The 25,214-nt window shown below is 36.4% G+C and overlaps 2 protein-coding genes across 2 annotated transcripts in view; one reads left to right on the top strand and one right to left on the bottom strand.

Annotated features, from left to right (window-relative positions):
- gwl (serine/threonine-protein kinase greatwall) overlaps positions 1-3,867 on the top strand; it is a 524,263-nt gene extending 520,396 nt beyond the window's left edge. Inside the window, exon 15 of the transcript XR_016549465.1 lies at positions 3,836-3,867. The gene's annotated coding sequence lies outside the window, so the exon portion shown is untranslated. The remainder of the gene's footprint in view (positions 1-3,835) is intronic.
- Positions 1-23,656, bottom strand: part of LOC150099094 (chitin synthase chs-2-like) — a 162,347-nt gene extending 138,691 nt beyond the window's left edge. The window contains exons 1-3 of the mRNA XM_090405809.1: positions 23,616-23,656; positions 10,209-10,288; positions 534-636 (exon numbers count right to left, since the gene is read on the bottom strand). Of these exons, the coding sequence (XP_090261935.1) occupies positions 534-636; positions 10,209-10,288; positions 23,616-23,656 (224 nt within the window). The remainder of the gene's footprint in view (positions 1-533; positions 637-10,208; positions 10,289-23,615) is intronic.
- Positions 23,657-25,214: the final 1,558 nt, after the last annotated feature.

Raw genomic sequence — 25,214 nt, 5'->3', positions numbered from 1 at the left:
ATAATGTTGTCATTTTGGATAAAAGTCAATGAATGGCTTTTGCATCACTATTTGCCAACTAAAAGAATCTTCTTTAAGCCTTTCTTTGACCAGTTCCTGAGTTAGTCGATCATGAACAAGCTGTTTTTTTTTTCCTGGAAATTTGAGTTTTTCATTTATTTGAGTATTATCTAAACTCATGAAACTCAACCACAGAACCATGCTATTTCAGACAATAATATATTTTGTGTAGAGTTACAGGTAGCAAGATAGCGAAACTCTCTTGTGGCCCTAACTTTAGTGATAGTCTTGAGCCGGCTGTCTCTGGCTAATGGCAAAATTTGACTTCCCCTCGGGTCCAATAAAATTAGGGCTGAAACTGCCTTCGCTTACTCCCATGGAAATAAAAGGCATTAGGAGATTTATTTTTATCATTTTGGAGACTTTTCTTTCATAAACATGGGTCACAATATAAATAGTATGAACTTCATATAACATGTAACAATTTGAAAAGCACATTAATGTAATTATGGTGCATTAATATAAAGTCTTACCTTGCAGCTTCATCGATAACATCAATTAATTGCTTCACATACATGTTAATCATCCATCCCATTGTGTCACTTTTCTCGAAAGCATCATCAAAGAAAACATGAGCTGCATTTAAATAGTTCTCTTAATTGTTGTTACAACATCCATATAAGATATAAAAAAGGAAAGTTTATTTCTTTTGAAAAATTGTTATGTTTATCACATAATTCTATAAACTATTGTGAGGGAGGGTACTTGCTGTAATATTGTTCTCCATTTAGCCACCTGAAAAAACACTAGAAAAGTGCATTTCTTTAATAGTTTTCCACATATAAGTACACCTTTAGGATTACCTTCTAGCTGTGCAAAATAAAATAGCAGATTTCCTCTAATATCTATTTTGCAACTTTGCCAGTATGTGTAGTTAATATGGAAATGTGATGAAGGAAATACTGCTGCAGTTCAGTTGAAAATAACATAACTGTGCTTGCAGCAAAGGCCACAAATTGGAATCCCGTGTATGGTCATGGTGTACATCTTCTTCTTCTCCTAAAATATGACCTGAATAAGCCTATTTTGTTAGGTTTAAAAGGCTTGTCTGAAAAGTTATTTTGAGTTAGTGGTGATTCGTAAATATTAATGGGGGTGCAATGCCTTGAAAGCATTTCTTCTCAGAAATGATTAATTTTTATTACTATTACGGGTATCTCCATGGAGTCAGTAGACTCATCACGGAAGACCCAAACTATCAAAACAATATCTATCATATCTCTTCTTTAATTCATTTACAGACGAAGAACTCACAACTGAGCCAGGCAATGCATTCCACTCATTCACCACCCTCCAGGCAAAAAATCTAGTTCTCAACCCTTGTTAACCACACTTTTCCTTAATTTTCAGGGATGACCTCTTGTTCTTCCATCACTATCACATAGCTGAAATATTCCCCCTGCATCAATCTTATAAAAACCTTTTAGTAATTTAAATGTTTCTATCATAGCTCCTCTTCTCTGCATATCAACCAACCTCTGCAATCCACAAGCTCTCAATCTATCTATGTATGGAGCTTTTTTTACATCACTCACCAACTTAGTCACTCTCCTCTGAACCTTCTCCACAACCTCCTCATTTCCAAGGAATCCAGGTGATCAGACTTGAGCACAGTAATCCAAATGTGTAAGTATAAATGCCTTATAAAGGGGAATAATAACCTCTTTATCTCTCCAATAGCAGTTTTCAGTATTATTGATTGGAAAAGTAATTTTACTGAAAAGGGAAAATAAAAATGAATAAGCTGCTCAGAATTTTTGTTTGAATTTTATTTGCGTATTAGAGGGAATTCTTTAACTTCTTTTCCTATTTTTCTTAATCTGTTTATTTTTCTAGTATAAACATGTGGCACCATTCATGATGGCAAACAGAGGCGTAGCTAGGATGCGGCACTTTGAACATTTTTGAACTTTTGCAGTTTATTCTAAAACACAGTCTGGAGAACTCATTTCCAAATATTGTAATACTACTGTGAATTTTCCTCACAATTGCTGCAAGTGTTGCTAGTTGTGAGAAGTTTTTCTAAATAAAATTGATTATGAATTACCTACATTACTATGAAATAGACTTTGCCAATGTCATCGATGATTTTGCTAACAGAAAAGCAAGAAAAATAACATTTTAGAATGTTGAAATTAAAGTTTTACTTCAAAAACAAACAGTGTTTTAATTTATTTCCCTATACGTCGTTTTGACTTTTTGTAATATGTTTGGTGTGCATTGAGAGGGGCAGCAAACTCAGGAACCTGCCCAGGCGGCAAAAGCTCTAGCTACACCGCTGATGGCAAACATATACAAACAATATGCAAATACAGATAAAAGGTCTGATGCACATGTATAAAGTTCAACAACAGGTATTTGTTGTATTTGAAGCAATTTTATTAATGATCATGTATGCTGTTAATCGTTTGCAGCAACAGTGGAATATATTTGAGTATGATGTAGTATAGTACAGGCAGTGACTGATTTTCACTGATTGTGTGGTTTCATTCATAAGTTTCTTTTGAAACCATAAAGGGATCATTCACCTTGACTCACTGGCCTTTCTTGATATTGTTCTATATAATAGGAAATCATGACTACAGAGTTCTGCTTTTTTTTTTTTTTTTTTTTTTTTTTTTTTTTTTTTTTTTTTTTAAATTTTGGGTGTTTTCGTCAACTGGTCTCCAACGAACTGTTTGTTCTGACTACGATTTATACTAATTGCAATGTATTTTGTAGACTGCAATATATTCATAGAATTTCTTGGACAAAGATATGGAAGAACTGGAAACTTTCTGTGTGTAATACTGGTGACTCCAAAGGTTTAAATTGGTGAAATACATGGGACAGTCACTTAATGACAAACCAAGCTAAACCAGAAAATTCTATCTAGGTCTCAATGAGAAGAGCAAAAACATGCAAATCGATATAAATTTACAGGTTGTTTCAACATTATGTATACACACTTAAATTAATATTTCGTAAACAACAATACACAATTTTAATTTTTCTTTATCACATTTTAAAGCTAAGAGATACAGTATTTTCATAACATAAATTATATTTAAAGGTTCAAGTTTCACCATCGGCTTGAATACATGAGCAACATATCTCGCCAACTGAACTGCAAACTAAAAGGCATAAGGCAGGCGAAATTTTTTCTGCTTACTGTTTATCATCATCCTCATATCCTACAATGTTTGCAGTATGCAACTGGAAACATGATTTTTCAGTTATTTACAAGCAAAAAAATTCCAAAAGGGTGAGATCTAGAGGATTTTCAAAAACACTCCATCAGCAACCTATCCAAAAATCAAGAAATTCATTTTAAGATAATCCCGTTCTGCTGTATGATAATGTGGAGGTGCACCATCTTGCTAAAAATCCACAAACGTATCTCTAAACATGTTTCTGATATTTGGTACAGCATAATCTCTCGATCTTTCATGATAATTTTCACCATTAACAGCACCACTGAAGTGATAAGGTCCAATTACTTCACATGAAGAGATTCTCATCCACACAGTGATACCAAGCAGATTGACAAAATTACTTCATTGTGGGGGGGAAAAAATTGTTACCTTTTAAATGTTATAAAGAAAAATTAAATTATATTTATGTCGTTTCATGAATATATATTTTTACATAATTTGGAAACACCCTGTACTATCTGATTTCTCTTTAGTCATATATGCTAACAATATGATCATAAATGAATTATTTTGTTCTTTTATTTTTATTAAGGTTGTTTTACATTTCATGGGTCTCACATCACTCTTTTTACCATCTTTAGATTCTAAAGAGCAAGAAACAACCCTGAACCTTGAAAGTTAATGGCTCGTGTGTCCTTTTTATCTGGATATCGAAATCTTTATTGTGAAGAATGAGTGATCTGCAGGAGTAAAAATTAGAGTACTGCTAACTAACATAGCAAGCACATAATGCTGTTCGTACTATTCCAGATTTCTAAACACAGATCCTTTGAATGATTTTTTTTTTCTCATTGTGGCTGAAAACTGATGTTTCGCAAGCTGACACATCTCTGAGTTATTCCTTCAAAATAATGAATGCGATATTTGTTGGTTAGTGAAGAACACACTAACATGCAGAGATAAAGAATTTATTATTTTTCTTTATAAAGTGTTGATATGTCCACATCTGGTGTGCTCGGGTCTGGTCACCTGGATTCCTTGGAGATGAGGAAGTGGTAGAAAAGATTCAGAGGCAAGTGACCAAGTTGGTGAGTGGTGTAAAGAATGATCGCTACATTGATAGTTTGAGAGTTTCTTGGTTACAAAAGTTGGTTGATAGGCAGAGAAGAAGGGATATGATGAAAACATTTAAGTTACTAAAATGGTTTTATAGGTTTGATGCAGTGGAAATATTTCAGCAGTGGATTAGTGGTGTAAGAACAAGAGGTCATCTCTGGAAATTAAGTAAGAGTGTGGTTAACAAGGGTGTGAGGACTTCATTTTTCGCTTGGAAGGTGGTGAATGAATGGAATACGTTGCCTGATTCAGGTGTGAGTGCTTTGTCTGTCAATGAGTTCAAAAAGGGGTATGATAGATGTTGTGTGGATAGTTTGAATCTCCTGCAATGAGTCTACTGACTCCATGGAGATGCCCGTATAATAATAATAATGATAATAATATTTATGTATCCCTGAAGAATACAATCCATCAAAAAATTTAAGAGCTACCAGCCACCAAATATTCGACTCCCAGATCAAGTGATTGCTACACTTGTTTCTTAGACAGTATTACCGATCCAAAACAAAGTTGGAGAAGTCAACTCATTAGTTTCGGTAGAAGATTATCTATGTACACTGTTAATAAGAAATTTAGGATTGGCTTCATATTTTTGTTACAGGAACGATTTTTGTAAATGTTTACTTTTGTCAACAGTGCTTGTTCCTCTTTATAGTTGCACAGTAAAGAGGAACAAACGTGAAATTAGGAAAACCCTAAAATATGCTCTATAATGAAAGAGAACTGATGTTGCATGAACATCGCAACTCCTTTCGCGGGATTCAGTTGTTTTATTATTGCAATGTAATCAAAATTAACTCATGCTGAATGCTGCTCATTCTCCTAAACTGGTGCTTCCACAATGTTGTCAGAAGAACAAATGCCCTGTAGTTGGAAAATACATTTGTTCGAGTTCTGTCTAGAATAAAATCATGTATAACGATTTTCAACAGAAAAAAAAAATGTTAAGTCAATCTCATACAGGTGTTGTAATGGCTTCTTTCCCTAAGACTTGGATCCCAATTGTAAAACAGATCAACCACACAAATGACTGACGGAATATATCTACATCATGACCTTTGTTACATAAAACAACTCTTCCGCCACACAGTTTGTTACGAAATATATATATATATATATATAAACTCACTTTTGCTCGATAATTATAAAAATATATTTCAATCTGTTTATGGTGTAAAATATATCTACCTTGCTGAAATAATTCGATATACTGAATGTTCCGAGGAGGAAAGATACATGTTTATTTTGTTTGTTTGTTTTTTCCTCTCAACAACTATAAATAGGTTAGGTTCGTACCATGAGTATTAATTGTCATTTCTGGTGTTTTCACAATACATTTAAAAATAATAATAATAAACTTAAGATATAAAATAAGTATATGAGAAAATTAAAACATTGAAAGGGTGCCTTTCAACTCTTGAATGGCTAAAAACCTGTAAAATAAGCTGGACAATGAATAGGAATTTTGTTAGTCATGATAGATGTAAAAAGCTGGAGCCATTTTGAATATGGCCATTCTCAGAAGTATGAAAGAATATGAAAAAATAATAGAAGTACTTCCTATATAGATGGCACTGGCTGGCATGAAGTGCTCTAATTGGTTATAAGTTCAGATTCATTTTAATATGATAAAGATGCCAAACTTCTGAAACAATGTAAAGGTGGTGAATATTTATGGTGTTACAATTAGTTTTGATTGTTGCTGTTTCAGATATGCATAATTTAGTTTCATTGTCTTGAAAATCAAGGATGATAATGTTGAATAGCATGAACTGTAGTTCTGGGATTTTTATTTCTGGTTATCCAAGTGGGTTAGCATATCCGCTCTCTAGCCGACAGGCTGCGGGTTCGAGTCTTGCCATGTGCATGGATGTTTGTGATTGTCTACGAAAATACTAGTAGTGGTGATGGACAGTAGATGCCACTGGTATAATTGTGGCTCATTGTAGTTGGATTGAGTGGTGGAGACAGAAAGTTGTAGAGTAGGTGCCATCCCTCGATGAGTCTTTGGACTCCCTGGAGGTGTCATGTAATAATAATTTCTATTTACTCAAACTTTTCGAATTTCATATATTACATTCACTTATCTTTGTCTCATAAAAAGACAAGAGAAATGTAATACAAAAGGAACATTGTTTAATAAATATTTAATGAATATAGAAAATATAATATAGAAATATATTATATTTTCTATAATATATTATAGAAAATAAGACATAATTATTTACATAAAATTCATTTAAAAAGAATTTCATGACATGTATGTGTGTGTGAGAGAAAGTATAAATTTAATTTCAGGAATTAAAAATAAATAAATCTATGGGAAACTTTATGAGAAGGCTCCTGATTTGACTTGTCCACTGTCATTAGGTTTACTTTCACTTTTTGCAGTCTTATCTCTTTTTTTTATAGTCCTAAACGGTGTGTCATGTTTCACTCTAGGTACATGAAGTTTCTAATCTCTTCCAGCTCACATCTATTGATCTTTATTTCAATTTTCAACCTCTTCTCTCCAAATATCACTGCGTAATTTTTTTTTTTTCAGAAAGAAAGATTATTATTCAACAAATGTAGAGGTCTCCAAATCTGTTCCTTTACTTTCCTCACTAAAAAGGGAATAAATATTCTCCTTCTAATCTCCACCACCTTATGCCAGCTGAATTGCTGTTAATGGTGCTCTCTTTTTATGGGTATAACTAAACATGTAAAATAAATTTCCAAGTGTAAGCAAACAAAGTTTGCACATGAAGTAATTTCAGGACTGGGGCAACTCGTGGTAAAGGTGGTATAACTTCACATATCACTTGCCTTAGTATCGCATAATGCAAAGCACATATCCTTATGGGTATCTATAATGTTATGCATTATGGGAAGGGTCACTACCAGGCTAGTTTCAACCTTTATTGAGATCTCATCAGTGGGAGCCAGACCCAGAGGTAATAATACTAAGGTGGAAGTAATCAGAAGTCATATTTCCATATACCAGTTGCCAAAAGGTGTCACACCTTATTATTAAAATTCTCTGGATTAGAGATAGTTGATGGAAGTTATTTTCACTTGGTTATGTTACCAATTATATATTTGGTTTAATCCTTTATCCAAGTGTAAGCAAACAAAGTTTGCACCTGAAGTAATTTCAGAACTGTGGCAACTCGTGGTAAAGGTGGTATAAATTCTCATCACTTGCCTTAGTATCCCATAAAACTGGTCTGGGTAATGAACCCTTCCCATAATGCATAGCATTATACATACCCATAAGGATATGTGCTTTGCATTATGGGATACTAAGGCAAGTGATGTGAAGTTATACCACCTTTACCACGAGTTGCCCCAGTTGGTTAGTGTTAGGTTCTCTGATGTAATGATTACATCCAACACTCTTGAACCTTGTTTCCCCTCCTCCGACCAATTACATGTTACCTCGGATAATTATCTTTTAGCAACTATTAAATTCCATTTCTATCCCTATCCTGTAACCATTCCTCCTCCCAATCTATGTCTCCATAGTTGAAATCCTCTCCATAATAATTACTCGACTTGTACTTATCAGGCTAATTTGCAAGTGTATGTTATCTACATTTTCCCATATACCCCCTGGATTATAACACCAGCCCATTACATATTTACCCTGTTGGCCTCTATTTCACACACTAGATAGCTTCAAATGAACTGCCATCTAAATCTCTGTTCCCCTGATGAACTCTCCTGTTCCTTCTATCCTCTCTGAAAACACTATATCGCATGTATTCTATTCATATGACCATATCCTTGGTCAACCACATTTCACTAATGCCTATAACTTTTGGCCAAGTTGTGCGACCCAATGTCAAAACCTTCTCCACTGTATTTCGAATACTTCTGGTATTGGCATACTTAAACTACCATACTGCCACCTATTCCATATATATCCCTTAAACATTCTGTTACTTAGCTGACTAAAGTGAGTCTGGAGTGTTACATCATATGATCACACCTCCCACTTCCTAACCTCTAGGTTGCCTGCATCCCCCTTAAATTCTAGTTTCTCTGACTTAGTACTTTCAAACTCTCACCAAATAACATTTTCTCAAGACTCCTGACACCAAATCTGTTTACATGTGAACCATCCACCTTATATAAATCCTTCCTTCCATCCATCAAATGCACTCCACAAATCCACACCATTCCTCCTGGTCATTTTGCACACTGATCTATTAGTGATCATAGCTCTCGGTCTCGGCTCACCTCTATCATACCATGGCAACAGATTCACAACTTTTACTTTCTCACTCTTCTTTTTTGCATGCACTAGCAACTCTTTTGTGTCTTCTTGCATATCACACTCTACATTTCTACTCCTCCTCTACATAAATGCTCTTGTCTTACTGACTTTAAATCCAATGCCTAGTTTTGCTGATGACAATGAACTATTCCTTCCGTTCATATGAGAAACACTGGACAATCTTCGAGATCTCTCATAGCTGTCTTACACACTGATCTGCTTGCTATTCTGCAGGATAGTCAAAACAACCGTGAATTTCAATGCTGCTAAAGTGCAGCCCTGTCTTGTTTAACACAACAAAGATGTCAAGTTTACTTCTTGTTACCTTTGGCAATATCCATATCTATATACAAGATGAGATTTATCGATTTGGGATGACTTACACCGGAAACTTTTCTTGGCATTAAAATTTAACATCCTTTCCCCACAAGACACAGTTTCTCAACCAGACAACTGCTAACACTATAAATTCAAAATCAGACAATCTCCCAAAAAAATGCTTGATGTTATCCATTAGAAGGGCAACCCAGTTAATAGATAATTACTTTCGGATTTACTCACTCCAATTATTTCTCATAAATGTTCTGTTTCTGCCTCTGTTGTGCTGAACATTCCTCACTTTCTTCTCCCATTCCTCCAAAGATGTAAGCAACAGTTCTGCTCCCTTCTTGCCTAGCCAGATTATCATTCACCTTCTTTGATTCCATCTATCTTTGAACCAGTCTTTTCAACACTATTTCATTCAAGAGATTATAACCGCTCACTATTCAAGAAATATGAATAGTGACCTAAGCACTTACGTCAAGGCACTGATGTATTACAGTTTTTTTTAAGCTGTTGTCTGTGTAACTTACGAATTTTTTTTTTTTAATTCGTTTAGATTTTCTCACGTACAAACATTAAAAGATAACAAAATATGCATCTTCAATCTTGACTTAAAATGCCAATTTTTTGTAATTGATAATTATATTTTTTTATTATTCAAACAACACTATGCCAAGTTTATGTTCTTCCATACTCATAACAAAAAAACACTGGGAGGGATGGTCCACTTTTGTACGTCCTAAACAAACTTCTAAGTTTAAACCAAGAAAAAAATCTTTTGTCCACAGCATTTTGCTCATAGTAATTATACTATGAGCAAAAGATTTTGCACTGCATGAGAAAAAAAAAAAGAGAGAAACAAGAAGAAGAATATAATCGTGGTAACATTGCAGTTCATTCAGTATGTTTAATCATTCACTACATCACATGTAATACCTCTTAATAAAAGAAAAGTAGCAACCAATGTTTTAAAGGAAACAGAATTTATGTAATGAAATTTATATAATTAAAAATATTTTTAATAGCCTATCATTTTAATAAGAATTTTATGTGATTCTCATTCATGAAAGGCACCTATAGAACAAGTGGTATTACAAATGTGCTATTGCTAAATGTAGATAATTAGTAAACCCTGTTCTACAGACCAAACATGAAACTCCTTCATGCCAGAAAGAGTTCCTGCACCATGCCTGCAGTGAGCTCGACCTATGGCCTATTAGGTGAGGGCAGAAACACTATCAATCTGCCAGCCATGCTGCAAAGCTAAATTAGAAAGTATCTATAATAGAAACATTAGAGAATAAAATACTTACCTTCAAACATATAGTAGTCAGGATCTGCAATGTCCAAAAATAGTTTGGCATTCCTTCGAGCTGCTTGATCTTCATCCATCCTAGAAAAAAAAAAAAAAAAAGTGAATCAATTATTAGTATGATTTCTCCAGATTCAAAATAGAAAATCTCACCAGGGTTTCATGATTAAAATAGTTATGAGCCTAATATGCAATTCCAAAAAATTGGAAATAATGGGGGAAACTTGGATCCGAATAACACATTATTTTTATTTTAATTAAGGCCAATAATGATATTTACAAAGATAGAATGTCCTAAGAAACCATCTGGATACTACATCTAATGATCTAATGATCATAAATTATATAATTATTTTATAATCACTTTTATGATTAACCTTTTCTTCAGTGAAGTATAATGCTATTAGCGATGAAACATCACGTGGCTTGTACTATTTTGAATAAATCAATTGTTGCATTCTATCTTGTAAAAAATGTTGTTTGGGCCACTGATGATAGTTTGTTAGTTTCAAACTGAAATATTTGGCAGCATATTTAATAAATAATACTTCTCCTTGTGTTCACGTGTAAATAATTTACGATATTACAGCACAAGTTTCCCTCAAAACTAGAATGCAGTTTCACTATCGACCAAAGGTCCATTCACGCTACTTTCCAGGCTGTCAACTTAAGAAGTTGTATTCCAGTCTCTTTCACAACTGATTGTTACAGGTTTTTTTAAGCTCTTGTTTGTGGAACTTATGACTTTAAAAAATTTTTTTAAAAAGTGAAGTCTGTAGCAAATCCATTAAGTCTCCTCTGGTTCTACTGGCATCTATGCAAGGTGTGCAGTTTGCTGTTCTCATCTTAGTTGAAGTGCTTTATTGCCTTGTAAAATGTGACTGTTGTTTGTGTCCTTTTATAATTCCACCAACTCCAACAAAATATGCCACATTTCAGTGATGAGCTTGTGTTCTGATGGAGAAAAACTTCCGCAAATTAAATATTAAAACATTTTCTGAGTTTTAATTGAGATGTGAGCTGACATAAAATACTAAATATGGATTATTTATGTAAAAATGTGATTTTTTTTGATTCATAGTGACCGTCTTGAACAACAGCACAAGCATAACTATGAGAAGAATCAATTATGCAGGTAATCTACTATATCTTATGCTATCTTAAAGCTGTTGTAGAGCTCCACAGTCTAATTATAATGAAAGAATTCGCAACATTCAGTTAATATTTAGCCACACATGAAATATACCACTGATGAGCAGTGTTAAGCAACATATTTCTCATGGCTGGGACAAACGTAGTCCATCGGACCTGCTCAAATCATGACAGTGAAATAATGTTTCATGACTTTCCTAGTACATTTCTAAGGCTCCTCCTCTTATGAAGGAATGGAGCAGTCAGGACAGGTGAATTTTTATCCTGATACCATTTTATCATCTCCTCGCCACAGGGAATGCAGAATGATAAGTCTTATTGCTAGCTCTCGTAATTCTTGAGATTAATTCCTTTAATACCTTACACTTTTTCGATTTTTCAAAACTCAAGTTGGTGTTAAATGGAATAATAATTGATATCATCAAGAGACTGAAAAAAAAAAAAAAAACTGCTGGTATACTTGTCGAGTTCAAAACAAAGGACTTTGGAAATATTCAAAAATGTTGGACTGCATAGTTGTAAAGGAACTATTTCAATCATTCATTCCAAAATAAATACATTATCTTGGATAAGACACTTTGGCAACTTTTTTTGATCATACCTCATGTAATAATGGCTTGCAAACTAGCCAATGAATGAAACTACTTAAATCTACAGTTCAACGTTAACAATGTGTGCTGCCAGACATGAAAAACATATACTCAGATCCTAAGAAAATTTTACCTTGGATTAGCATTCATGGGAAGAACGTACAATTCTTCTAGTCAATGCAAATTATTATTATTAAGAGAAACCTCCACGGAGTCAAGGACTGATCGAGGGAGGCTACATATTACACACACCTGCTATCATGTTTATTCTTGAATTCATTCACACTGTTTGCACATACCACATCCAATGGCAGTTCATTCCAATCATTCACCCCCTATGAGAGAAAAATCTAGCCCTCACCCCGTTCTTAGCGGCATTCATTCTCAGCTTCCAAGGATGCCCTCTTGTCCTTTCCACACCCTGCATAAATTGAAATCCTCTATGATCCTTTCAGAGGTTTGTAAGTCTCAATCATATCACTCCTCTTTCTCCGGTTTGCTAGTGTCTGCAGTCTACAATTCTCAATCTGTCTTCATAATCAGTATTCACAATCCTAATATCATTTTTAACAATCTCCTTTGCACTCTCTCTCTCTTTCCACTGTATCAGAATCACAACAGAAACCAGGAGATCAGACCTGTGCACAACAGTCCAAGTGAGATCTTATCAAGGCCTTGTAAAGTGGCAATAAATTGAGAAATTTTCTTTTACGTATCCAGGAATTAGCAATTCTTGGATAATTGCTCATGATAATTAGGCTCACAACCAAATTTCTATGAAGAAATACAAAAGTTTTCTTTTCAGATAGTCAGCAGATGTATGGTGATTACTCGAGTAGCTTTTTGAAGTAGTAACTCCTAAGATGGCACACAAAATAGTGACACATATGAAATTTTTCAAAAAACATAATTTATTAGAAAGATGTTATCAAGTTTATGAACCTTAATGTTCACATGCTTGTAAAATATTTTATGATAACATTGGTGTGTGAGATTACTCCTCAGAAAGGTGAGAGTAATCTCGTGCCATGCATGAAGGGTGGTCTGTAGAATATGAATACTGTAGATGGGTAGAAAGTTAATGGGAATGAAAAGGGAGGAAAAAGAAATTTGTTGTAAAATGTATCCTCCATTTTGTTTTTCTTTCTTTCTTTAAGGCATACACCAATTTTGTTACGATCCTGTGAAACATGACCTCATATGATTTCATGGCATAACTCAACAATCATGGCTTGTTTTTCTCGAGTTAAAAACTTATGTGCCATTGTATCATATTGCCAATCACTAAAACTATTTTTTTTTAGAAATTACCACTTAATCTAAAAATCACAATGTTAACTCCATTACATAAAAAAATGAAACCTGCAAGGTTAATAACTGCAGTTTTGCTGCATCACGGTGTTTAATAAAAAACTAAGTTCATTCCAAAATAATAATACTTGTAACAATTCTGGAACTGCAAAGTAGTTCTCTTTCATTGCTGTCCATCAATATATGGAAACAATACACGTCTCACTATACGAAATCGTAAATTACCCTCATAAGAAGATGACACTTTGCTAAAAAAAATATATATATATAAAATAATAATAACTATCCCATAACAAATCGGAGCTCAGCATGGAACATACTTCATAATTATACTTAGAGGATAGAACTGTAATGAATAATATGATAAGGCACAACATGTTTATCAACTGTGTACGAGGGTAGTTCCACAAGTTTCTGGCCTAACGTTTAGAGGTGATAGAAAGAAAACAACTGTGTCACTTTTCAACATAATATCCCTTTGAATTAATATTAATCTGCTTTTGTCTGCAAAATGGCTAAAACCATCTTTCACGTCACTCTCATCTGCAAATTCAGTTTATTATTATTATTATTATTATTATTCAGGCCTCCATGGAGTCAAAAGACTCATTGTGGGAGGTCCTACCTAAGAACATAAAGTCTGTCAAGACTCATCGAGGGTAGGTTCCCCCTAAGAAACACAAAGTCTATCATGCCACTCCTTAAACTCATTGACCGTTCTCGCCCTCACCACTATATCAGGCAATGCATTCCACGGCTCAACCACCCTCCATGCAAAGAAACCACTCCTCACCCTCTTGCTCACAGTTTCCTTTCGTAACTTCCAGGGATGGCCTCTTGTCATCACTCCTTCCCGCTGTTCAACCAAGTGAAAGAACTCCCCACTGTCAACCCTGTAACCACCTCTCAACAGTTTAAAAGTCTCAATCATATCACCTCTCCTTCTATCTGCCAAACACTGCAGTCCACATTCACTCAGCCGATTCTCATAACTATCCTTGTACAGTCCTGATGCCATCTTTGTATCTTTTCCACAGTTCATTTATCCCCTTCAAATCCTGGGGACCAAATCTGAGAACAATAATCCAAGTGTGGTCTGATCAGAGACTTATACAACGGAATTAGAACCCTCTTATCTCTGCAGGTCAGTGTCCTTCTCATAATTGCAGCAATCCTCTGTGTTATCTTCACCACCTTTGCAATATGTCCCCTAAACTTCAGGTTTCTATCAATCATCAACCCCAGATCTCTTGTCTCCCCAACTTCCTCCAGTATAACTCCTCCCATAGAGTATGCAGCATCCCATCGATGTTTCCCAAACCTCAAGACCTTACATTGTGCTGCATTAAACTGATACCCCTATTCATTTGCCCAACTAACTAGCTTATTCAAATCCTCTTGCAGGGCTACCACATCTGCACTATTACTAATAATCCTTCCCAGCTTCGCATCATCTGCAAACAACTGAATATCCCCTTGCAATCCACTGGCAATGTCATTGATATAAAGGTTAAACAGTATAGGTCCTAGTACTGAGCCCTGTGGGGCTCAGTACTAGGACCTATATTGTTTAACCTATATTATTTCTCAGACATATTGTTTCTTAGTACTAGGACCTATATTATTTCTTAGACGTAGCAAAGGCATTTGCTACGTCTAAGAAAATTGCAGTATATGCCTTTCGCTCATCTAATGTTCTTGTAACTTTATTATAAAAGTTACATCTTGTTTTAGCATATTGCTAAAACAAGAGCGCCCTTTCACAAATCCATGTTGACTCTCACAGATAACATTACCCTCATCTGCCCAGTGCTGTATACGGTCCCTCACTACTTTCTCCAAGATCTTAACAACTACTGATGACACACAGACTGGTCTATAATTAGACACTTCCAGTCTGTTACCACCCTCATGCAATGGCACTATCTTACCTTCCTTCCATTCCCTGGGCACCTTTGCCGAAGCCAGACTTTCATTGAAAAGCCAGGTTAAAGGCACCGTCAGTTCCCTAGCACATTCTCTCAAAACTCGTGAAATACCATCCAGTCCTAAAGCTTTATTGACATCCAGAGTTTTCAGTATCTGAAATGCACTCTCCTCCTGTACATCTAAACCTTGAACCTGCCCTATCCCTCTAGCATTAAAACTGACTCCTCCAGGATGAAATACTCCAATAAAGTGGTCATTGAACAATTCCACTATGTCCTTTGCATCAGTCACTCTATTCCCATTTTTATCCCAAAATATCATTCTTCCACAGTCATTTCTCCTCATCAGAAATAATAATAATAAATCGATGTGAAATCTGTAGCACGGATTGCATAACCCACATGACAGCACACACCCAACTGAAATGAGCATGCGAAGCCACTGATAAACATATACAGGTATCCCTTGCTTAACGCGGTGAAATTAATTGTGGCAATCCTTTGATATACGGCAAGAGTTTTGATTAATGTGCCTTTAATCATGCGGAGCTCACATCTGATCTGACAGATACATGCAAAATGCTTAACATAAATATTCTTACACAATTCAGCTTGGAGGTCATGAGTAGCTGTGCATTCATATGTTAAGAGTGATATTGCGCACTGTTTTTTGCTGTCAATTTGGTTTAACGCATGTTATGTAAAGGTTTGTGATATTTGATAGTAAATTTGTATCTGAGAGATACTGCGACTCTGATGTCAGTATAGTATAGTTTAGTTGGTTTTTTTTATTTCTTTGTTCAATAATTTTTAGATTGTAACTGAAAATAAATAAACCATCATGTATTACTCAAATAAAGAGCCAAAGCTTATTTATCATACATGTCCTCTAGGAGATGTGCTTTACATTATGGAAAATACTAAGGAAAGTGATGTGGAGCTTACTCCACCTTTATTATAAGTTGCCCATAAGGTTGCTTATGCTTGCATCCACCGAAACTTTTAGTTTCTATATATTCAGCACGAAACTCTTGTAGTTTCTATATTCGGCTATGGAAAATGTTGGATTCAATATCCATTTAATTTGTACCATCATGTATTATATTTGCAGTGTTTTTTCTTTATGTTTTATTGTTTGTTTGCCGAGGTCTAGAGAGTCGTTGTGCTTATTATTGTAGAATCTATGCCGATAAGAAAAAAAAATTAAAACTGGGGGGGGGTGGGGGGGGGGGGGGGTGGGGGGGGGGGGGGGTGGGGGGGGGGGGGGGTGGGGGGGGGGGGGGGTGGGGGGGGGGGGGGGTGGGGGGGGGGGGGGGTGGGGGGGGGGGGGGGTGGGGGGGGGGGGGGGTGGGGGGGGGGGGGGGTGGGGGGGGGGGGGGGTGGGGGGGGGGGGGGGTGGGGGGGGGGGGGGGTGGGGGGGGGGGGGGGTGGGGGGGGGGGGGGGTGGGGGGGGGGGGGGGTGGGGGGGGGGGGGGGTGGGGGGGGGGGGGGGTGGGGGGGGGGGGGGGTGGGGGGGGGGGGGGGTGGGGGGGGGGGGGGGTGGGGGGGGGGGGGGGTGGGGGGGGGGGGGGGTGGGGGGGGGGGGGGGTGGGGGGGGGGGGGGGTGGGGGGGGGGGGGGGTGGGGGGGGGGGGGGGTGGGGGGGGGGGGGGGTGGGGGGGGGGGGGGGTGGGGGGGGGGGGGGGTGGGGGGGGGGGGGGGTGGGGGGGGGGGAGAGATACCATAAGGTGGTGTATGGAGGAGCCGAGTCCAGAATGAGGCAGGTGACCAGTGGTGTGCCTCAGGGCTCTGTGCTTGGGCCAATGTTGTTTAATTTGTATATAAATGATATAGGAAACGGCTTAAAGGGAGATATTCAGTTGTTTGCTGATGATGCAAAGTTGTGTAGTGCAATAAAAAATCAAGCTGATGTTGAAAGTTTGCAGGAGGATTTAAATAAACTGGTAAAATGGGCAAAAGAAAATGGATGTCAGTTCAATGTGGAAAAGTGTAAAGTCATGCATTTTGGGATTAAAAGATTACCAGCTGTGTACTACATCGATGGAAAGGTACTCCAAGAGATTGATGAGGCTAGGGACTTAGGGGTATTGGTAGATAGGGAGATGAAGTTCAGAGGACACATTGCTAAGGTGTCCAAGATTGCACATAGGATTACTTGGTTGTTGAGGAACACACTGACATCCAGAGATAAAGAGGTTATTATTCCCCTTTATAAAGCATTGATACTTCCACATTTGGATTACTGTGCTCAGGTCTGGTCACCTGGATTCCTTGGAGATGAGGAGGCTGTGGAGAGGGTTCAGAGAAGAGTGACCAAGTTGGTGAGTGATATAAAAAATGCTCCCTACATTGAAAGATTGAGAGCTTGTGGATTGCAGAGATTGGTTGATAGGCGAAGAAGAGGGGATATGATAGAAACATTCAAATTACTAAAAGGTTTTTATAGGATTGATGCAGGGGAAATGTTTCAGCTGTGTGATAGTGATGGAAGAACAAGAGGTCATCTCTGGAAATTAAAGAAGAGTGTGGTTAACAAAGGTGTCAGAACAAGGTTTTTTGCCTGGAGGGTGGTGAATGAGTGGAATTCATTGCCTGACTTAGTTGTGAGCTCTTCGTCTGTAAATGAATTCAAGAAGAGATATGACAGATATTGTTTTGCTAGTTTGGGTCTCCCGCGATGAGTCTACTGACTCCATGGAGATACCCGTAATAATAATAATAATAATAATAATAATCATAAAATTGATTGAGATATGTAATCTTACACCCTCGACTCTGGGAATGCTTTGTCTATCTTAAAATTTTATGGGTTGGCCTGTTGCGGGGTAGCCATAGAACATGTATTTTATTGCGGTAATTAAACACATGTTCCTGTTTTTGGTTCATCTTTTTCATTTGTGAACAGTAACCGGTTAGTTTGCCCTCTGTCTAGTAAGTTACAGAGTGAAGTGTGGATTGTAAATTTATAGTGAAACAAATTTAAACAAAAAACATTTTTTAAAGGTAAGTGTATGTACCATATTTGCTGGCATATAAAACGCACTTTTTTCTTTGAAAATAGGTCTGAAAAACAGGGTGCGTCTTATACGCTGATACTCAGTTTTTTATTATTTTAATTTCTGGAAATTTTCTCTGGTCCGAGTTACGCGATTTCTTTATTGCTTCCTTGTGGTGTGTGTGTGTGTGTGTGAGAGCATTCCAGTTACATAGAGTAATGTTTCTCAAACTTCAGACATCTGCGTTCATATGATTGGTGCGGTATTAACAAAAGATCGTGCTACTAAATGACAAAGACAAGCCGCCAGTTGAGTTGAAATGCTAATTCTCTTCAATCGAATTCCTTATATAATATCTGAAACACATTCACTATATATTTCTTCGTTTTAACACGTTCACTCAAACAAAACCATATGTTGCACCGGCAACATATGATTTAGCTCGAGTCATATAGCATTTTCTGTGGGAGGAGGACATGCGATTCATTAGTTAGTGCTGTTTTTATCCCAGTTGTCTCTAATTGCACTGTTTGTTGAGAAACATATTGCACTTGCAGATGTCTCTGTACCTTATCCAGTGATACAATAGGAACGTTTTCCAATCTCGAACTTCACGGATACATTGAATTTTATTCTCTGCATTAATGATGCATAGCTGAAAATTGCCACTGATCCCCTGAAGACCTTTCACGTATACCCCCGGGATACACTTACCACACTTTGAGAAACACTGACGTAGAGTTCAGTGGACGCTGTCATCGACGATCACAGCTGTGTCCTGGTCGTTTAAACTTTCCAATTGTTGTCGCAGTTGTGAACGGTGATAAATTTCTGCAGTTAAATTTTCTTTAAATTTCTTGGCAAATTATGGCTGAAAAACGTCAGCATTGTTACAATATTGCATACAAGCTACGTGTGATTTCCATGTTCTTTAGCATATGCAATCACACGTAGCTCGTATGCAATATTGTAACAATGCCGACGTTTTTCAGCCATAATTTGTCAAGAAATTTAAAGAAAATTTAACTGCAGAAATTTGATTGAGCTGCAGAGAGGCATTTCGGACCACCTCAACTGAGAAAATGATAAGAACTTGGCGGAATCAGGAACTGGAATTAAAAAAAACAACTCACAGTAAACATAACCTACAAAGTGGAACTGCAAAATGGCCAGAACTTGAGACAGAACTAAATACTTGGATTTTAGACCACAGAAAAGTGGGACTTTCGGTGTCTACAAAAATGATTATTCATCAAGTGAAAGCGATAGCCACTAACAGAGGAATCGCCAACTTTACTGGATCAACATCATGGTGTTCAAGATTCATGAAGAGAAACCAGCTATGTATGCGAACTAAAACAAAAATATCACAAAAGATGCCAGCTGAATATGAAGAAAAAATGATTGAATTTTATCGATTCATCATTAACGCAAGGAAACGAGAAAAATTTGAACTTGCGCAAATAGGAAACACTGATGACTTTTGATGTGCCCTCAAACAAAACTGTAGATTCCAAGGACACTAAAAGTGTCACTATTAAAACTTCGGGGCACGAAAAAACTCACTACATGGTTGTTTTATCCTGCTGTGCTGATGGGACAAAATTGCTGCCACTGTTGATTTTTAAAAGGAAGATGCTATCCAAAGAAAAACTGCTTAAAGGAGTGTTTGTACATGTTCACGCAAAAGGCTGGATGGATGGAGGAGGAATGAAGTTATGGATAGATAAAATTTGGTCTAGGCACCCTGGTGGACTGTTGAAGAAGCCTTTTAGATGTCTGTATTAATAAACCATTTAAGGAATTTATGAAGGAGAAGTGAAACAGCTGGATGCAGTCTTCAGATTTTGAGGTTACGCCATCAGGAAGAAGGAAGAGGCCTAGCATTTTGCAAGTTTGTGAGTGGGTCAAAGCTTTATGGGATGCTGTGAAAACTGAGACTGGTTAAATCATTTAAGAAGTGTGGAATTAGTAATGCGCTGGATGGTACAGAGGACAATTTGTTGTATGAGGACTCATATTCTGGTTCAGAAGAGGTTTCAAGTGTCTCTTCATTTTGCTCTAGAGATGAATTTCTGGGTTTTGACGATTAAAAGGTGGGTACTCTTTCCTAGTTAGATTAGGTATTTGTTGAAACTAGACGTACTTATTACTTTATATTTGAAATACTGTAAATTCATTATAATATTCAGTGATAAAGTTTTTTCCCTAAAAAATGTGTACAAAAAGGGGGATGCATCCTATATGCCGGCAAATACGGTAATTTAATATTATTTTACTCGTTAGTTTTATGATTTTTTTTGCTTTTAAATTGAAATAATTTAATTTAGGATTAATTAATTAGTTGATTTTTAATAAAATATGCTAGTCAATTTTTTAATATATGAAATTGTGCTAAAATCCTATTAATTCTGAATACCTTTTTCCCCCCCAAGAATTAAAGATCATTAAAATCGATGCTAAAGGAAAATAATGTATTTATAGTTTACATTGACAAATAATTACATCAATAAATTATAAAAATTGATTGATGTAATTATTTGTCTCCAAGCTTCCCCCCTCCTCCTGCAAAACATGACAGCACACCCAACTGAAATGATCACGCAACGCCACTGGAGGCCACATACTACACACACCAGCTATCATATTTATTCTACTTATTCTTCAATTCATTCACAATGCTTTCACTCACAACATCTAATGGAAATCCATTCCAGTCGCACACCACCCTATGAGAGAACAATCTAGCTCTCACTCCCTTCTTAGCGGCATTCATTCTCAGCTTCCAAGGATGCCCTCTTGTTCTTTCCCCACCCTCCATAAATTGAGAAATTCCATCATTTGAAATCCTGTATGATCCTTTCAGAAGTTTGTAAGTCTCGATCATATCACACCCTCTTTCTCCTGTTTGCTAATGTCTGCAGTCTACAATTCTCAATCTGTTTTCATACTCAGTATTCCACAATCCTGATATAATTTTTAACACTCTCCTTTGCACTCTCTCTCACATTATATCAGAATCACAATGGAAATCAGGGAGACTTGACCTGCGCACAATAGTCCAAGTGAAGTCTTATTCAGGCCTTGTAAAGAGGCAAAATGACATACATGTGAACGTTCGTTTCAGCATTACAATTTTCTTTTGAGTTGTATTTGCAATCTTTGTTACATGGCACCTGAACTTCAACTTCCTATCTACTAACACTCCAAGATCCCTAGACTCATCAGTTTCTTCTAGCATAATCCCACCTATATAATACGACATTGAATATCTGATCATGCCAAAGTGAATGACTTTACATTTACTGACATTGAGCTGATATCCATTTTCCCATGCCCATAATTCCAGCCTATTCAAATCATTCTGCAAGTACTGCATATCAGTAGCATTCCTGATTACCCTACCTATCTTTGCTGATGATGGAAAGCTGTATGTCTCTTGTCAGATCCTTCCCAATGTCATTAATGTACAGATTGAATAACAGTTACACAAGCACTGATCCTTGTGGTACACCACTGATCACCTTAAATTTTGCAGACTCACATCCCCTCGTATACCAGTTTTTGATATCCATCAGTCAGCCATCTGCTAATATACTATAATCCAAACCCATATTCTCCGATTTATGCAAGTCTACCATTCTGTATTCTGTCAAAAGCCTTAGTAAAATCCAAATGTATCACAGTGTATTTATTCCCATTGTCTAATTCAATGGTAACATTGTTATAGAATGTGAGCAAGTTGCTAAAGCATGACCTTCAACTATTAGCTGAAATGATGCATTATTCTTGTGAAATTTGCTCAAACCATAATTTTTTTAGGGAAACAAGCATAGTGTAGAAGTAGTTTTTTAACTGTATCTGTGAGACAGGATGTGACTGATTTGCATAATTCTTCTCTTTTCTTTTTAATCCGATTAGTTGGGTCATAGTTCACAAGTTGATAGATGCTGTTGTATAAGACTAATTCATTCATTTTTTCTAGGTAAGGGATCAGATTAAAATAACCACCGTACTGCCTTTATCAGCTCTAGTAATTACAAAATCCTGACTTGCTTTTAAAGATTTCACAACTGTCAGTTCAGTTTTGGTCAGGTTCCTAGTTATTGTTTTGGTATTGTTTAAAATGTTAGAGGTTTCTAATTGTATTTTATGAGCTATGGTGGTTAGTAGAAATCTTATTATTCTTTCAATATGGTATATAAAATCTAATTTGTTAACAGCCCTGGTGCTGCAGCAAAATTTAAGCCTTTTCAAAATAGTGAGAGTTCATCACAGTTCAAGGCATAGCTAGAATGGTTAATCACAACTGTTCATTGAATGCAGTTGATTACTTCTGTTATCACTTAATTCTGGTTAGTTGCACCTGTCATCACTGACCTGTGGTTGCCTGCTTTCAAAGTCATTCAATGATGAGAAATTTAAATTTGTCTGGTGGCTATTTAAATATTGCTGCTCTTTCAGTCTAAGAAATTTGGCTATAAGTTTTACTTTCTTTTTTCCAGGGTATGTTTAGCTGACTTGTCAGTCCTCTCAAGGACTTCCCAAATATATGGATTTAAATAACTGAAAAGTTCAGATTTTAAATTTCAAACCTGATTTTGAGCAAATGCTAAGTTTTTGCAAGTAGTTTGAATCTGCTCTCTGAGCATTGCTTTTTCCATATTGTTATAAATTCTTAATGCTTTTGCTGAGGTGAATTTCCTTTTTAGCTTGATGCAGTTGGGAATAAGTATGTTCTCTCTATATTGTTTTAAAATTGCCAGTTGATTAATCAAAACAGAAACGTGAATCTTTAGCTTACCATAGTATATTTAGCTTACTGCACTGGTAAAATATGATTAAAAACCTTTAACATTTTAAACAATACTAAAGCAATAACTTGGAACCTGACAAGAATTGAATTGGCAGCTGTGAAATAATTAAAAGCAAGTCAGGCCATTGTAATTACTAGAACCAATGAAGGCAGTGTCATGGTTATTTTAAACCAAACTAATTACCTGGAAAAAATGAATCAACTAGTCTCAGACAACAGCACCTACCAATTTGTGAAATATAACCCAACTAATCAGATTAAAAAGAAAACAGATGAATTACTTAAATCAGTCACATCCTGGCCTGCAGATACAGGCCAGGATGTGACTGATTAAAAAACTATTTTCATACTGCACGTGTTCCCTGAGAATATATAATTTGTCCAAGATTTGCAAGCAGAATGTATACCATTTTAGCCGATTATCAACAACCTCAATTATCACCTAGCCATGAAACTAGTATGAACACTGAAGGAGTTGGTAGGTCATTCCCCTCCTATATTAAAAACACACAGTTTGTTAAGGACATTGCGCTTGAAAAAAAGTGATTTATTAGTCAATTTCTTGTCTTTGCCCTTTTCACAAATGTTTCAATCAATGATGCAATTCTTCTTTTACAGGACAAATTCCTGCCCAATATCACGACACTCTTTGCCCATGTACTATGTTCTAGCTATTTTGTCTGGCCAAATACTTCTGACCTGCAAAAAAGAAGGCACAGCCATGAGCTACTCCCCCTAATTGCTAACTTTTATATGGAAGCATTTCAGCAACGTGCTCTAGATTCCTTAACTTAAAAATCCAAAGTTTGGATTAGATACATTGATAATGTTTTTGTTATGTGGTCCCATGGCTGCCAGACATTAGACACTTTTCTCAACCCTAATAAACAACATAAATGCATACAATTCATGATTGCAATTGAAAGTCAAAACACACTTCCTTTTCTAATTCTTTGATAATACACTTGTCATATATGTTCCTTCCAGCAGTCTTTCCTTCACTGTTTACTGTAAGCCTACACACACTGGCAAATATATACATATGAACTCTTACCACCATCCAACACAAAAACTATATGTCATTAACACGCTGAAATATGGGTCCTTAAAGATTTGCTCCAGTGAGCAAGCACTGAGACGTGAGTTAAAATTTATCAGCAATACCTTCCTGAAAATTGGCTACAGCAAAAATACTATCAACAAAATTCTTCCCAAGACTCCCAGTAGCCATTCCATACATTAAAAGAATATCAGATAAAATAAAGAGAATACTACAGAAATACGACCTTGATTGCCACCTTTATACCTCCTGCAAAATTAAAGAACTTATTCAATGCATTCAAGGATTGATCCACTTCCTCCACTGGCCCACCCCGGAGTATACCATATTCATTGCACCTGTAATTTTTCCTATATAGATGAAACACGATGCACAATTCCTATCCAAGAAAAGGAACATAGACGACACATTAGATTTAATAACTATGGTAAATCTGGCCTTTCTGATCATGCCTTGAATAGTCTACATAAAATTGACTGGAAAGGCACCAGTTTTACATCACGCCAAAACAATGTGTCAGCGTAAATTTAAAGTGACCTGTGAAATTCTTATCGACCACCGTAATCTTAACAATAATAGTGGTCTAAAGATTCCAAGAACGAATTCTTGGCACAAATTCTACCCACATAACCTTTTGGTTTAAGAGTTAATTATAATTAGGACTGTGGTAATCTATGATCTTAGCTTTAATGCAACAAACATTTATGTTAAGTTATTGATTAGGCCACCAGTTCTGCTGTATTGAAAGTATTTATATGAATTTGTTCTCTGACAATGTTACAAATTGTAGGATAGAGCCTTGATGTAGTGGTTTTCTCCCTCTTCTCTCTCGTTCACTAGACCTCATTTCATTATAATAACGGTTAATCAAATTATTGTTACTTTGTCATACTGTTTGAAATGTAATATACTTGGTACAGGTGTTGCAGGCTGGCTGCCAGTTAGTGCATAGGCCAGGGGTCTTCAACGCATGGTGCGTGGTGCTCTTTGTCATTGACCACTGGCCATTTTGAAAAAATAACTAATTAACATTAAAACGCAATTAAATAAAAAAATAATTTCAATGAAGCCTGCAGGTCACTAAGATATACTGCAGTATTTAGAATTGCAAGATGCTTTCCAGATTCACAAGGAACGCTGTGCATTTGATACTTT

The sequence above is a fragment of the Typopeltis vanoorti genome, chromosome 15, assembly GCF_054136105.1.
Source record: "Typopeltis vanoorti isolate ZY-2024b chromosome 15, IOZ_Tvanoo_1.0, whole genome shotgun sequence".
Lineage (NCBI taxonomy): Eukaryota > Metazoa > Arthropoda > Arachnida > Uropygi > Thelyphonidae > Typopeltis > Typopeltis vanoorti.
This window is presented reverse-complemented; position numbering and strand designations above follow the sequence as displayed.